The 15,960-nt window shown below is 41.0% G+C and overlaps 1 protein-coding gene across 7 annotated transcripts in view; it reads right to left on the bottom strand.

Moving 5' to 3' along the window:
* Nucleotides 1-985: 985 nt before the first annotated feature.
* The window catches only part of LOC111251640 (uncharacterized), a 327,887-nt gene continuing 312,912 nt past the window's right edge, over nt 986-15,960 (bottom strand). For 3 of the 7 annotated variants that reach the window (XM_086991679.1, XM_086991681.1, XM_086991680.1), the window contains 3 exons: nt 4,148-6,790; nt 3,282-3,740; nt 986-2,868 (listed from right to left, as the gene is read on the bottom strand). In XM_086991679.1, coding sequence (XP_086847805.1) covers nt 3,371-3,740; nt 4,148-6,790 — 3,013 coding nt within the window. In that variant the 3' untranslated portion in view covers nt 986-2,868; nt 3,282-3,370. Of the gene's footprint in view, nt 2,869-3,281; nt 3,854-4,147; nt 6,791-8,999; nt 9,256-10,627; nt 10,989-15,960 lie in introns of those variants that run through there. The other 4 variants (XM_022808396.2, XM_086991682.1, XM_086991684.1 and 1 more) reach the window with 4 other exon arrangements.

Here is a 15,960-nt window from a genome sequence, read left to right as displayed (position 1 = left end):
ATATATAGAATAAGAGAGCGAATCCGCTCATCAATAGATCTACCTTGACGTTCGTCCTTATAGTTATGTATATACGTTTGGGAATTTATATATATATATATATATATATATATATATATATATATATATGTATAGGTGTGTGTAAGTTTGTTAATATTACACCATCTGATAATAGGAACGTAACTCCTTTACACTACTACTAAGTAGTGATTCATAAACATGTTAAACATCTGTTTCTCTTGCATTCTTTCTTTTGAATACATAGCTATCTATGCTTAACTTCATGTACAAGAGCTCCATAGGCCGTAATTTTCACATTTCTACCCATTAAACAAGCACTAACGAAATCGAACGACCGATATAAGGGTATATTTTCCAGCAAAAGGTCACATATAATTGCAGCGATAGAAAACGAGATGCACCCGAATCAAAGACGTCAAAAAGGGAATATACCTTAGGAACAATTCTCTGCATTTGCAATGAAACTTCTTCATAAGTTCCTCTGCTCTGTTTATATTCACCTATTTTAACTTCATTTGTAATGCTGGTATGTTAGAGCAAATTTTAATTTTAATGGCAATTTAGTAGAACATACACTACCGATGAACGAGCGCGTTCGCACTTTGAAGGCAATTGTCTGCCGATATTAGCTATCGTAGTAGATCTGCTTTAACGATTCCATTCGATCTTCACGTAAGAGTGTGGCATCCCTGCGTAACGCAAAATCACTCTCAAAAACGCTCAACCATGTTATAACAAACTTTATCATCATTATCAATTCCACAATATCACGAGTAGTTATAAATTACTGTTAGACATCCGTAAGGTGAATCTTTGTCAGACTCGTAAAAGGCTTCTGTCGTACTCGCTTAGCTCTAAGCTACTTGCATTCGTTTGCGACGCTGCTGCATACAACAGGATCAACGAATAGCTTCAACGGTACTGTAACGGGTCTACAATAAGAATAATAAAAAAAGCTTACAAATTAAACGGCATGTTTCTTATTGGTACCATTACGATATAGTCCTTTCGCTGGTATGACAGTTTTCAGTTTATTTTCATTTTTATCTCCATCATTAATAAAGAACAAATATTATCTCATAACGATAACAGAAATCGAAGGGACTAATATCCCCCTTGTGTGGCATGCTGCCTGCGTATTATACAAAACGTTTCACAATTCGGATTTTTTGGATGTTCTCGAATGCAGCTAACGGTGTGATCTCAGCTTACCGCTTTTTTTTTTTTCAAAAACAATCAGCCGACAATTTTATTGATGTATCAACTCTAAACAGCTCCGTGATCATTACCATCTGTCGCGGCCCCTGCCAAAAAGCGGTCTTCGGATCCAGATTGTTCGTAAACGTAACGTTCACAAATAGTTAGCTAATCTAAAAAGTGCTCGAGTCAATCCATCAAAATTATCACATAATATTCATTTTGTTGAACATATAACAGACCAAACGTGTGTAACAGGTTAATAAAGATTACGTATTCATCTTTTATTTTCTATTTCCATATTAATACAATAAACAACATTTAGAAAAATTAGAGGAGCTCTTTTAGAACTAAATACATCACAACATTATCACGGCGCATATTAAAGGTAACCGACGTTACAAAATTATTTTCCCTCTTTATGACTGTATTCGAGACGCACCCAAAGCACAACATCTCTGTACATAGGCCTTATATCAGCTTTAATGAGGAAGGCTTAGGCAAATCTTTACGAAGAGGATTATATATTTGAACTTGGTTTTGCGACTCTGAATGGGAGGTGCATGCATTCTGGCGCTCGACGATCTCGTCAAAGTTACCGTCCTCAGTTTTAATTATTCTTTTATTATATTTGCACAATAGGGATACTTATGTTGCTTAATTAACTGTAAGAGCTAGCAATATTCACTCGGATTATAATTAGGTATGGATTGCAATAAAATGAACGAAAGAAATACTAACTAAAAAGCAGTTTGCTATGCATTCCTCTGGGATCTTGGCAAATAGTACTTAACCGTTAGTTACATAACATTAATAACCATCGATTAAAAGCACTTAGCCAAGTGGGTAAATAATGATCAAGCAGGCACAAAGTATGTGTTAATTTTCCAAGCTTGAAACTTCGCCTGATTTCCTGTGAAGATATTAATTTAAAAAGATCTACTTCAGTAGATGCAGATTCGCTTAAGAGTTTAACGCACGACCTTTTCTCAAGGAATAATAAGGAGTTTTTTTTTACGATGAATCTTTTTGGCGGAAAAGCATATTTATTAAGCCAAATGTTTATCGGTACTGGGAGTTGCACCTAACGTTACGATGCGATAGGACTACGGTGTGGAATATGATTCGACTCAAGCTGATGTTTGCAGTTTAGGTTCGTATTTTTATTCCAAAACATCGGGACAGTGACCTTAACACGATCCGGACCACCCATCAAAGGGAGACCTCTGCATCCGATTGTATATGTCCGATCTGAATGCGGCCGAAATTTAGGACCTTACGGGCACTTCATGTTCCCTTGAATCATTGTTTTATGTACATACCTCTGCCTCTTCTACAGGATTTATACATGCTCTTTCTCTGTATAAAATTCGCGTTCATCGCACTCATCCACTGCCCGTTTCATTTATCAGAGACTTGTGCATTGACTCCATATAGCATCAGGCTATTGCAATAATTAATCCAGCTAATATTAATTATGATATAATAAAATTAGTAATACTAATTATGATAATTATATTTGGTCCGTTGCTTGTTCGCCGTCAGCACCTTCATCTTCGTTAGGTGTGATCGGTTACGTGTAATTGCTGCGTGAAGTGAATCCGACTTTTCTTTCCACGCTACTTGGTTCCTTATCGACAGCAGTAACATCTGCAATGAAACGATATAGGCCCATTGAGACATTTTCTCTATGTTTCAAATAACGATATTATCGCAAAATTTATGCGGAATAAAATGATTAGACATTCCTTAACAGAACTCTACACGTATGCTTGAGGAGTAGTAAGTTGAGTTGATTTGTTGTGTTTTATCTATAATCGTTCAATAGCGCTAATAAAAAATAGTAGAGCCAAACCTTGTATCACCGAATATCGCGCAGCGAACTCAAGTACAGAACTGCTTCGAATATGATGCTAAGTTGGGGAACCACTTGCTGTTAAAATGAGATTTAGGTAGAACTAAAGTCTAGTGTTGCAAGAAATCAACTGCGTGCGGCCATCAATTTAAGGGCGGGTAGAAACTGCTGCCATTTGTGTAAAAGACTGAGCTGACATTACTAGTACCTGCTTCTGATTGGCATAGGTGTCCAACTAGCTGAGTCCTTCCTCAGATGCCTGGCATGGCGAGTGGCCAGTGGCCACGCACGACACTCCTAGGTGCTCTTTCCTACGGTACCGCTTGGCCCGGAATCTCGAGGCTCGTGCCTTTTCATGTGATATCCCATCGATACTTTCAGTTTGACGACACCGCAAAGCTCGCACAGGGCTAACTTGGTTTCGTCGCAGCTGCTGTGCAGGCTTACGTGTTTTTCAAACATGATATGACTCTTGGCCACATAAGTGCAGTCGGGACATTTAAGTTCCTTGGTTTCTTTCTCCTTAACGACGGCAGCGGCGGCGGCAGCCGCTGCTGCGCCGGGAATTTCCTTAGCGGCGCTGCCGGTGCCGCACTCTTTGTGGTCACCGGAGGCATCCTTTTGGACATCCCGTCCACTCGAGGCCGCCGCTGTTCCAGCTGACACTCTGCTTGCAGAGATCACAGTTCGGTTCCAAGTTAAAAACAAACTCACTTGCAGTCAACTTTCAATGGCAGGAGCTGCAGACTTGTTTATAGAAGAAGCGAGGAACGAGTTCGCCTTGCAATGTTTACAAATTATTTTTAGAACAAAATTCCATAGTATTGTTTGCTTATTGAACAGACATGTTCCTATATGCCCTCTGCACGGCCTGTCAATGTGTCGCTACTTACCTACTTAAACAACGGTTCACTACACCGCCAAGGGAAATTTGAGGCTTCCCTTATGTATCACTCTTTGATAGGTGGACCTATTTCATTCGTTTCTAAGCAGCAAATTGTTTAAAAAGTAATCCTTAGATCACGTAAAATACTGCACAGATGTTCAAAATAGTTCTGAGAAGTGTGGACCAACCTTGCCGATCCCGTAGAGGCCGCTTTCTTAGATGACACGCTAACTTGGGGGTCTTCGGAAACGCTGTGTTCCGTGGTACTCAGCCGACTGCTTGATCTGCTACCTTTACTTTCCTTTCCAGCAGTCCCAGAAGCATTACCACCCGCTGCTCCAGAGTCCGAGCGCCGACGCTGTTTGGCCAGTGCCGCCTTCTTGAGCTTAAGGGCTGCTTCCAGCTTTTGCAAACTTCGTGGTGTCTTTGGAGAGGGACTCTTCAGTTTAGCGGACGACTTTGTCTGTTGTTCCGATCTGGACTTTCGGCTTCGCTTAGCTCGGGTAGCCGGCGTGGACGACGTAGATGTCTCATTGGCTCCGCTTGTTAACAACGACGACGACGAAGGCCCAGAGCCGGGAAAAGTCTTCCTCTTCCGTGTCACCTTGTTGCTGTCGCTCGTGTTACTCATGCTAGCTCCAGTACTCACGCCTCGATCGCTGGAACGGTGCAAACGGCTCCTTGTCTCTTCGCGATTTTGTTCGAGGCGGCTAATTTCCGCCGCGTTTCGAAAGCAGTCCTTCACTTTTGTCGTCGTATCTCGATGTACCATGACAAGATGACTCTTAATAGTGGATCGATGGCCCGTAGAAAAATTGCAGTACTTGCACAAAAACGGTTCCTCAGTGCTGCCGTTACTGTGGCAGGCGATCATATGTCGTTTGAGGAAATGTTCCTGCGAGGTGTGGTAGTTGCATTGAGGGCATTTGTGGAACACGCCGTTTTCTTCCACTACAATTTCATTACTGGCATCGGCTTCACGTTTCACACGTGAAAGGTCCGCTCCAGGTGGCGTAGTCACTCCCGCTGTGGCGGCTGGGGCATTTGATCCTGATGCTACTTCAGATGTTTCTATCGTGGCTTCGTCGTCGTGAGATAGCCGATTGCGTTTACCCGCGACGATGGCTCGGTCCCCGCCACTTGACGTTGGGCTGAGGGCGAAGCTACCGCGCGATGACGCACGTTCTGTATCAGCGTTCGAGGTGGTATCTACAAGGGTCTCGCGTACCGGATGATGACCGGACGAATGTCCCGCTTGGCTTGCCAAAGCATCCACTGGGCCGTTTAAGGGAGCTCCACGGGCTTCGGCCGGCATGCGTGACCCATTATCGTGCACTGCCGATTGGTCTGCATCATCCTCCATAGGCTCATTCTTGATTCGAACGGGAATGACTTCTTTGACTTCTTGCGCATCAATGCTGTGTGCCTGCTTGAGATGTGCAACGAATGAATCCATTCGTTCACTAGGTCCAAACGCATGCTCACAATGCCCGCAATTTACCCTTGTAATTGGCTGTACCGCTTCACCGTGATGTCTTTTCATTAGATGACGGGTCATTATATTTGGTGTTTTAAAGCTGATCTTTATACATTTTGGGCAGTCATATATAATTTTGAAGTGCTCAGAATTGGCCATTTGGAAGTACATATCAGTAACTGGCGAAGATTTAGGAGGCGAAGGTGTCGCAATGGCAGGACCCGTGTGGCTGGGCGAGGTAACAGATATTTGCGCATTGGATCCTAACGGAGCCTGAGCTGGCCCTGATGGCACGATGCTTTCTTGCTTGTGCCTATTACGGTGATTGCCCAATGCACCCGCATTGCCTGCCGTAAAGCCACAGATATCACATATAAGCGATGAAGTATCTTCTTTTGACGACTCTTTAGGTTTCTCAGAAAGGCGTTTATCGTTGGTCGGTGTTTCCGCAGCCTTTGGGGTCATCGGATGCTTTTGCACGAGGTGAGTCGCCAGGATTGTGGCAGTGGTAGCAGTAAAGTCGCATAATTTGCAAATATATTTATTAGGGGAATCTTTTTTGCTCGCTGCCTCTTTGGGGGCCTCATTTTCAGCTGCTGGCGTTTTCTCGCGAAGTTTACGCGGCGAGGGTTTTGTAGATTCTTTATCTTGAGTAGTATTCTTTGATTTCTCTGGTGATTTAGCAGCTATCAAGGGCGGTCGTTTCGGGCAATTTTTATCCTTTACTGAAGACTCCTTTTTCTCAGGACTCAATCCGCGGGATTCTGAGAGTCTCCGCGATGATCTGGCTACCTCCTGATTGGCAAGCGAAGCTCGGGTTACTCGGTTAGGTGGTACATCATCAAGGGCGATTTCCTCAGGGCGAATATATACCTTTCTACGTTGGGTGTTTTCGTCATTTTCTTCCCCTTCTGAGTCGGCAAAAACTGATCCCACACTGCCGTTGCGCTCCCGTTTCTTTCTCACCTCGCGTTCGGATCCAAAGCCGCGAACATAAAGTGCCCTTGCCAACTTGACCACATGATCTACTTTACTCTCTTCGATTAGAACGTGCCCACGATACATAAACTCGAGAAGCAGTTTGAAGTCAGCCACGTCTACACCTCGCAGTGAAATCACTGAATTATTGCAGCCTGCCTGTGTTTCAATGCACATGTTAAGAAAATACGGCGAACACAACGCTAGCACAAGTTTGTGAGCTCGTACTGAGCCACCGTCGCAAAAAAGCGTAACGTCCGTTAGAGTTCGCTGGTCTCGCCAGAACCAGTCTAGTTCTCGACGGATGCTTTCGTCGAACCCATCCCACGACATCTCCAGGAGTCGGCCCTCTGGTTCCCGCATTATGGCAACTCCACTGTGGACGAAAAATAATGGCGAGTTATAAATCAGCTGTTATAAAAGAATTGTTTTCTCGCTCTAATTCTAATACGCAAAGCTAGTGATGTAATGTAAAACGTAGCTAATCGAAATGCACATAAATTGTGAGAAGTTGTTCAATCTAATGTTACGGTACATAGACCATAAATAAACCGATATTTCATATTTCTACGGGTTTTGAAATATCTCAATGTGAAGATCTTAACTGTGTTCAATATTTGCCGATTTTCTTGTCAACGCCACCGAATTAGAGAAGTAACCAAAGCTTTGGTTACTTCTTTACTTTTACGCTACGAGATTCATCCACGCAAGTCAAACAGTGCATAATCTTATGCTCATCGGACCTCTTAAAGAGGTTCCAAAATCGACTTTCTTCCGCGGGCCAATTCCAAGATAATCGCAAAAGATGCCAATATGCAACACGAAAAGCGTCATTTATGTACAAACTAAAATAAAGGTGCCATATATAATACTTAGGCTAAATCACTGCGGTCGTGTAGCAATGGCTGCATATTCTAGGATTGTGTCTCAGCTGTATGAAGGGACATTTAGAACCTACACCATCTCCCGTATGGAAAATCCATTTTCCAGTTTAACGCATTACTCAATGATGATCATTCAGAGATTAAAGTAGCAGAGCGTTATTCTAGTAAAAAAAAATATATATATTTATCATACAACTTGAACGCTCTGGCTCCTGACTGAATAAAAAACGTCTGACTTGATCAAAATATTGTTGCTCCTTAGGCGGTCTTTGCACCACAACATTGTACAAGGGGCAGCGCTTAAAGTTAGCGGAGACAACTGTACTGCTATCAGGGGATCGTGAATGACTCACGCTGCTCGTGAAACAGCGAAACAATGCGGTCGCCTTATGAGCTATAGAACGAGCTAGGATTATTTAGTCATATTATTAGCTCTTAACCACACTCCTGTTCATAAGAAATATGTTTTCGGGAGAACGCTTTTTAATATTTGAAATAATAAAATTTGCCCAACCATTAGGAGTAGTAGATAGAGTACTATCGGAAACAATAACGCAAAACTTGGAAACTTTGGCAATAAATATGGTAATAACACTGCGGACCCTGCTGAAGCAGTTTTAATAAGTTCGGCCAGTCAATGCACGAAGAACATCGCTTCGTGCAATAAAACAATTGTGACCTAGCAACACATATCGCTGATTGAACTACGTTAAAATGGCTGGTTAATAAATTTACTTATAGTAATGATGACAATAGTAAGGCATAGTACAAAACAACCGCTGCGTTATAAGAAGTAATGCCCCACAAGACTAGTCTTCTAGCTACTCTGCAACCGGATGTGTATCAAAAAGCGACAATCCGCTTTCCCTCACCATTTTGGACACATTCAAAAAAAAGAAGCAGTCCAGCCAATATGTTGTCATCGTTCAAACTTTAACCCCTGATCCGCCCAGCAACTGGTCTAACGTGCAGCGGAATGTCTCAGACGATATCAATAAGTTTTCATTGAAAATGGCGATTAATCGAACCTACGGCGGAAGACATACAGGTTGAAAGAGTTTGAATCGAGTAAAACGTTGAGATACTACTTCGGAAAGCTGCTATCAGCAGCGTTAACTTTCTAAAGTCTAACAATACATGAAAACTATACGGATTTTATTGCTGCATATTTTGCTGTTGGCTGTATCATCTTGGAAGTTCATTTTCGACAATACCCACAGATCAGTCCACAAGAAGCGAACCTTATTGCTAAGCAAAGAGATTCGTAATAGACAGCAACAATGCGAAAGATGAAAATAGCTTCTCTTCTTTGGGGTTGCTTACCAAAAGGCATCGTCTGAAAGCAACTTTGATAAAAAAAAAATACTGGCAATATACAGCGAACAAGTGAGCTGATAACAACCTGCTAATATATCGCAGTTCTGCATTAAGCTGGCCACAGTCAATGAGCCAGCCTCGACCAGCTTAACTAAAGCACGGGTGGAAAAACAATATCACCAGTTCTTGTACTGCCGATTTGCGACAACTTACCTAGCTGTTGTCACGCATAATAAAAGCATGCAATTACGCTTGCTAATCAGTAATAGGACTAGCAATAGAAGCAGTATGATATACAATGAACAGTGAGCGTCTCCCGGGTAAATTTGTGAACTGAGCCAGGTAACGTCTGGTAGCGATCGACGACTCGTGAATTACGCTTACATTCATTGACGTACACAACGATGTTCCTTAACATAGCACTAACTCTAGTCAGCATCGATTAGCATAGAGTGTTCAACTTCCGAGGCCAATTTTTTAGGTGGGTGGGGGATAGATTCCATTCACAAAATAATGTCGATCTTTATTTAATCGTTGGATATCAAAAGATCATATCGAGAGATATGTAACTGTGCAAGAAGTACTGCAAACAAGTGAACACACGTATGCTGTTAGTCAGCTGGTCACAGCTGATTAGCAGCAGCCACGCCAATAAGATAGAGCTTTAATGTGTGTGGTCTGATTTTTCAGCTCTAGGAATTATTTAGAAACTTTCCATCCTGACTGAACACCTTACAGAATCTGCGTAGTATTAGAACAATGCGTTCCAAGCTAATGCCATGCAAGCGCCAAGGACTAACAAAATGCTGATGAAGTATGCTTTCGTTGTAAACGATAACGGTGTAGGCTTTTTTCGACGCAATTAAATCCCTTTGCAGAATTCGAGACAGAGTTAGTTTTCCAGTTACATTGTTTGCGAGATAGTGCGATGCTTACTCGAAACAGCAATCTTTAACCACAACACACGCTTGGTACCGACGATAATTGAAACTATTTCAATAGAGACGACTCTCACTAACAGGACGTCAAAAAAGTAAAATGACATATTCCGCATGTTTCTCTCAAGAAAAATGGTAAAGCGAGGCTTCCCCTCGCCTAATTGAATGATTTCAGATCTCGTGTTCGAATGTACGCGCGTACCAAAGCAGGAACAAAACGTACTGAATTAGTTGACTTCACTTCCTGAGCTGCGTTTGGTAGATTCCAAGTCCTGTTTTTTGTCAGCACCAAATAGTTAAGGACCACTACTATCAGCAGTTTCTGTGAATTCGATTCTATTTACTGGGGGCGCGGAACCGCCTACTTGTCGGGGGCTGTCAAAATATTTGAGTTTGTCGTAAAAAAATATTTTCGAAACTAAAGTTTATTTTAACACCTCTCTAGTCTCAGTTTCGTTTTATGTTGAATAAAAAAGCTAACTGTAAATTTACATAGACACTACTAAACTTTGTGCTACACCAGAAGCTTCTAAAGCGAGTCAGCTTAGGGGACAGCTTATAAACTATAGTTCTTCACTATTTGGCCCGGTTCTGCTAGCTATTAATTAGCTAGTTAGAAGAGCCTTTTCACCGCACGCGCACATTTTCAATCAGTTTCACACAATTCAGATATTATGTCGTGCGCACTCGTACGTCTCCCAAGACGCATCTGTAAAGTCAGTCTATTCCATAGACTAACATTTGACGGTGAGGTCGATATAGGCGCCTCATAGTTTTATTAAGAAGTATGCTTCGTATACCGAGTTCTACCACTTTCTCGAAAACTCCTCGTTCGAGTTCCGAAGTACCCTGTATCGCATTCGCAAACTGAGTAGTGTTTTCGAATTGAGTAGTGCCAAGATGAATTTTCAATGAATGAAAACGTTCAAGTAAAACACACGTAACGATCGCTGTTCGCGAGATCACTGTGTGCGTGTTACGTGTTTCTGTCTATCTAGATCCTGTCTGTTTATCGATTGAACTTACACATGCATCTTTAACAAACGACTGGGACTTTGCAAAATATTTACCAACCATTCAATTGGCGAATCTGGTTCGATTGCTGACGGTGAATTTCTTCACCACTAGACTCACTCACACTTCAATACTACTCACAGCACTCTATCTATAGTCAAGAGTTAATACAAAGCAGCGGTGGCGGCAGGACCCGCAACCCGAACGGCCTCTAAGGACCGGTAACGGATCGTGGATCGGCTGCTGCCTCAACCCCGCGAGCCCTCAAACGTTCCGTCCGTTTCAAATCATCATGTCGCCACTCAATAAACGCTTCGAGCGAGCGCCTAACGTCTTTCTAACAATGCTGAGTACAACAATTTTTATTTCACACCACTGAAATCGCCCAATGTTTTCACCAAGAAGGTCTACTATCGATGCTGGTGACACGGTCACCGGAAGTGCCTCCGTAAGCTAGATCCATTCGCTATTTAGCGGGCGGTTCGTAGTCTCAATCAGAATGTCCTACAGTTTTCAAATTTGGAGCATTTACTAGATGGTTTTCAGCGACGAATAACTTCGAGTCGACTTCTTAAATGCGAAAATGTATACATTGTCGAATGTAAACTATTTCAACTCATGTAGATGTTGCGTAATAGAGAAATACCTTTCCGAAATGTCATTAGCCCGTTCACTGTCTGAGCACAAGCCGATCTGGCTGAACTTAGTAAGGCCTTCTTTTGACAATGGGAAAAACAGGGTGTCTTTTGCGTTAAAGAAAACAAAGAAGAAGCTGAGCACAAGTGTAAAGAACTGTCAAATTTTTACCGTTCATGTTAAGAAGATACGCTAAGCACAAAAACCAGTTTGTTTACGCGCACGATGTACAGAGATACCGAACGGTGGACGTATCTGTCGTATTTGTTCAAAAACTTGTGTTCGACAACTGAAAAAATACGTGAAATATGAAATTCTGTTTTTCTCAGATAACAGATGATGGCCGATCTAAAAACATGAACGCCTGTAACTGCAACCAGAGACAAAATAGTACACAAAAAAAAAGCGTAGACTTCGTAACGATAGAACTAATTAGTGCGGTGGAGGCTGGGTCAGAGCTTGTGACCCAAACAAAAAAAAAAAAACGGCGATATCCCGTAACGAAAAACTCTAACTGAATCACCTCCGTTGAAAATATAGTTAGATTGTAAAACTTACATGAGGAATATTAGTTGCTGGAGGCTACGATCCTCACACGGCTGATAGCACTGGCACTGCCTATAGTAATTTGGGCGTTTAAATATCCAGCTTTAAGCGTAAAAGTCGTCTAACATACCAAAACCTTACTTCAGTGATACACCATTATTTCTCTCTAGCACACAGCTAATCGAATATTTTATTCTGTAGAATACTCCACTAACTACAGCCAGGTTATAGCGTATTTTACGTTGGATATGTTTTGCTTTTTTGTTTGCCACTTCCACTTCTCTTAAAAATGACATAGTACGTGTTGCGCGGAAGAACTTGAGGTAGCGCTTACGCTCTTGGACGCGTTCGCGAACCCGCACAGCCAGCATAGCTGATGCTACATCATTGTACTACTGTTTCGTGGTACCTTGCACGATAAGTAGTGATCGAGACATAACGTTGGTCTCAATGTTGACCCCATAGACGTATAATAGAATATCTGACCCTTTTCTTACTGACACGTATACATACCGGTGCCAACTCGTGTTAATCGGATACCTTAAGCTTTATTCTTGCCCATCTCTAACTCCTTCAAGTTAGCTCAGAATACGTTTATGTGTGTAGCTCATTAATTAGCTAAACAATTTCAACATGGCTATCACGCTTAAACAATGTTCATGGTTTTAAGCATCTTCTGCCTTCCGATTCTCTTAATATTAATAATGTCCAACTTTGACGATCATATCTTCCAGATCTATCAAATAAACGCTTATCCTTTTGAAGTTAAACGCGACATCAAAATAAACGTTTCATGCTTGTGAGTTTTTCGAAAAATTTCGTAAGTAGATATCAGTTAAAGTTGGCCTTCATTTTCGAAAGTGCACTTCAGAGGACGGTTGCATTGACCTTCTCCTTTGACTTTTTCATCTCGCACAAAGGGTCATGTAAGAATAGCTATTTATGGCTCTATTGGGGAAACCATAGATGAGTCCAGCAAAACCTATAGGCTTTCTAATGAAAGCAGGACCCCATGCCAGATCGAAGAGGTGGTCCAAAAACTTACTCACAAAGCTAAAGGCATTAAGAAAACGAAATTCAATCTACTTACTGGTTGGTGTACATGCTCACCATATTTCCTCACTTTACCTTGACGCCGGCTCTAAACGCAGCAGGGCGTGCGGCAGTTACTCAAGTAAGGTGTTAAATGCTTCCTGAATCAGGAATGTTACACGATACATTACAAATAAGACTTTTCCTTAATGGGGGAATGTCTCAGCCTTGCGCTTACGAGGCAACCGTACGGATAACGCCAAACAACGCATGTAAATCTTACTGCATCTAGATATAATTATTTATTTACTCATTTCCATTACCTGTTATTAGGTATTTTTTGCTGCTCGTCTCCACAGTGCTTTTATTAGGGCTCACAGCCAATCATTTGTATAACTAATACCATCATGACTATATGCACTTAGTTTTCCTTCATTCTACTTCACTTTTTAGCCATTGAAGTGGATCTCTTAGCGCCGCCACTGTTCTCACGAATTTATTATGCTAATGATTAGGTGAAAGCTTTTATTACCACATCGACTGCTCAGAGCCTGTACATTATTCTAGAAGTTGCGGTGAAGTTTTTAAAAGCATAACTGCGTAAACCGGGTGTTGGACTCGCGCTTCCTATTTTAGCTCCCTTTCAATATCTCAAACCGTTATAGTTATCGGTCTCATAGGCCTTCGGGGGCTAAATAATTAGTTGCTTTTGAGTCGATTGATGAGTTTTCGGGATAATTCTTCTTTATAGCGTGCATTCTTTTGCAACGCTAATATGTGGGCAAAATAAATACCGCTCGTTGACGTGTTTACAATTCTATTCTTTGTTGTCGACCCGTCAGCTGGCGATGCGTTAGCGCGATGGTCGTCACCAGTGAGGCGCCGCAAAATCTGTGGTCGACTCAGACTGGACATGTAACTTCTTCCAGTATGTTCAAAATAAATTCTCTGACGTAGCACGATGATAAAGGTGCGCGCCGATAAGCATGAGCCTGAGATGTCCGCATTGTCCAGATCGACTCCACCCTCTGCTGCGCTAGTACGGGTGTAAGACCGGCAAATTTTCTCAGATGTCATTCTGGTTTTTCAACGCACAGATCTACTGTGATGCCTAAAATCTACTAACAATACAAACTCCCAAATCAACCAAAAGAAGTAAACAGACTTTCCAAGTGAAGTCGAATGCTTGATCTATCCAAGCGAAGAACATCTTATTTCTGCAATCATCAGAAGTCAAATCTTATGTTTTCGTTAATACATTCTAGAGAGTTGGACAAACAAGGTCTGAGTGACTTTTTTTTTAAATTGTTTGCTTCTATTGAGAAATTTAGTCTGTTTCAAGACTGTACGATAAACAAAAAATTTCTAGTAAAATAATGGAGATATTGGAAAGGTCAAATGCTATGTACTCAACATATCAAATGGCCAACCTCGGTAAAGGAAATCATTGAACAATACTTGCGATTGTACTTGGGTGAGGAATAATTTGGCACCACATTCAAAAGGTTAGAGATCGCAATTTTGTTAGAGGTAAATGCATTATTTAGTTGTAATCCTCGCGTCATTTTTACAGCTTTGAAAAACGTACCATGTAAAGCTTAAAATATATTTATGATGTTTGTATTAGAAAAATAGTCGAAATATGCTTGTTTTTTTCAAAAATAACATCACGGCCTAGATGTATTCATTTATTTAACGTAGTAGATAGTACATAGCTCTATAATGGTGATTCTGATGTCATAAGGTATTCGTGAAATCGTTCCTCGTTCATAATTTGGCATCGGAAATGATCATGGCAAATCCAGGAAAGCAATTTGTCGTCGGAATAGATCCGAGATTAAATGCATTAAGGGTGCCCTCAATCTAAGCGGAGGTTCATATAATCCGCGCCCCAAAAACTAAATGTCTATTCTGCGTTTTACCTTGAATAAAATACTATCTCAAATGGTGCTAACAAGTGTTCCAAATGTATTCAGACCTATTCCGAATCTGTTCGTAAAGGCGATGTTGAAAACCTCTATATGGGCGCAACGACATCAGCGCTAATCTGGCGTCATCAGATGAATCTCATTTTATTTATGGGAAAAAAAAAATGAATAACTTTGCGGAAGCATAATTACAAATATCATGCATCTCTGTTAGTAGTAGCTTAGTTCATCTTCGTTTGAAATGCTATTTATGGAAGGATAACGAGCAAAGCTAGTTAGCCCAGTTCAATGCAAAAACAGGCCACTGTCCATCCCAGGTCAGCTTCATTAGTGATCTTCGAACGAGCCACTCAAAAACAGTCTTAGGGTTAGGTCGTTCGTGCAACAGCATAATTTGTGCACCAAATTAAAGACGAGGCTTGCATTGAGAAAAATCTAAGCGTTAATCTACTTTTGATTCTATAATAATACCGTTGCTAATTGGTTATAAAATGTTTGATTTCGATGATAAGAAAATGAAGCATCTAAAAGCTTCTAGATGCCCTCGTAGTCTTTGATCGAGCCTATTTTTATTAACTGCTACCTTTCCTGTCTACCTACCTATTATCAAATTATATGAGTATAGGATATTTTTCATCGCAATGAGTAGCTACGATTTGAAATTTTTTCATTTGATCATTCGTTTAGCGAGCGCATCGGAGCGTTCACTTCACTCAATTGACTTCAATGGTTGTTGCTAGGTTTTATACTTTTTATTAAAAGATATAATATTCTAAATAAGGTAGTTTCAAGAACAGCAAAAATTTAATTTTAAGGCTGCGTAATGGCCCCAGCAAAAACAAATACAGGCAAATTTTTATCTAAACTAAGATTTTCTTCCAATTTACTACTGCCTTGAGGATAAAACGCGGTACATTGACCATATGTTTTATCCGTAAGTTGTTGAAATGCCGAGAAGTCCGTAAACTCTAGCTTAGATTCCGACTTTTTTAATGGGTCCGATTGTTTAAGAATCTAAAAGAGTCTCTAAACAAAATGAAACAGGAACATGATAAGTATCTCGCTGACGATTAGAGCAAAGAGTCATTTAATCTTTCCAAAATCTATGTTAACAAAGAGCCGTCCTATTTCCAGTAGGAGTAAATGGTAGAAAAATAAGGCTAGGTTAATTGAGACTAGCCTGAGCTAAATAGCAATGTATGCATATGGTAGCGCGCGATCAAGTAGACATTATAATGCGAATTGACTTAC

This window comes from Varroa destructor, unplaced genomic scaffold (genome assembly GCF_002443255.2).
Source record: "Varroa destructor unplaced genomic scaffold, Vdes_3.0 BEIS01000005.1, whole genome shotgun sequence".
Taxonomy (NCBI): Eukaryota; Metazoa; Arthropoda; class Arachnida; order Mesostigmata; family Varroidae; genus Varroa; species Varroa destructor.
The sequence above is the reverse complement of the archived record's forward strand: the minus strand, read 5'-3'. Positions and strand labels throughout refer to the sequence as shown.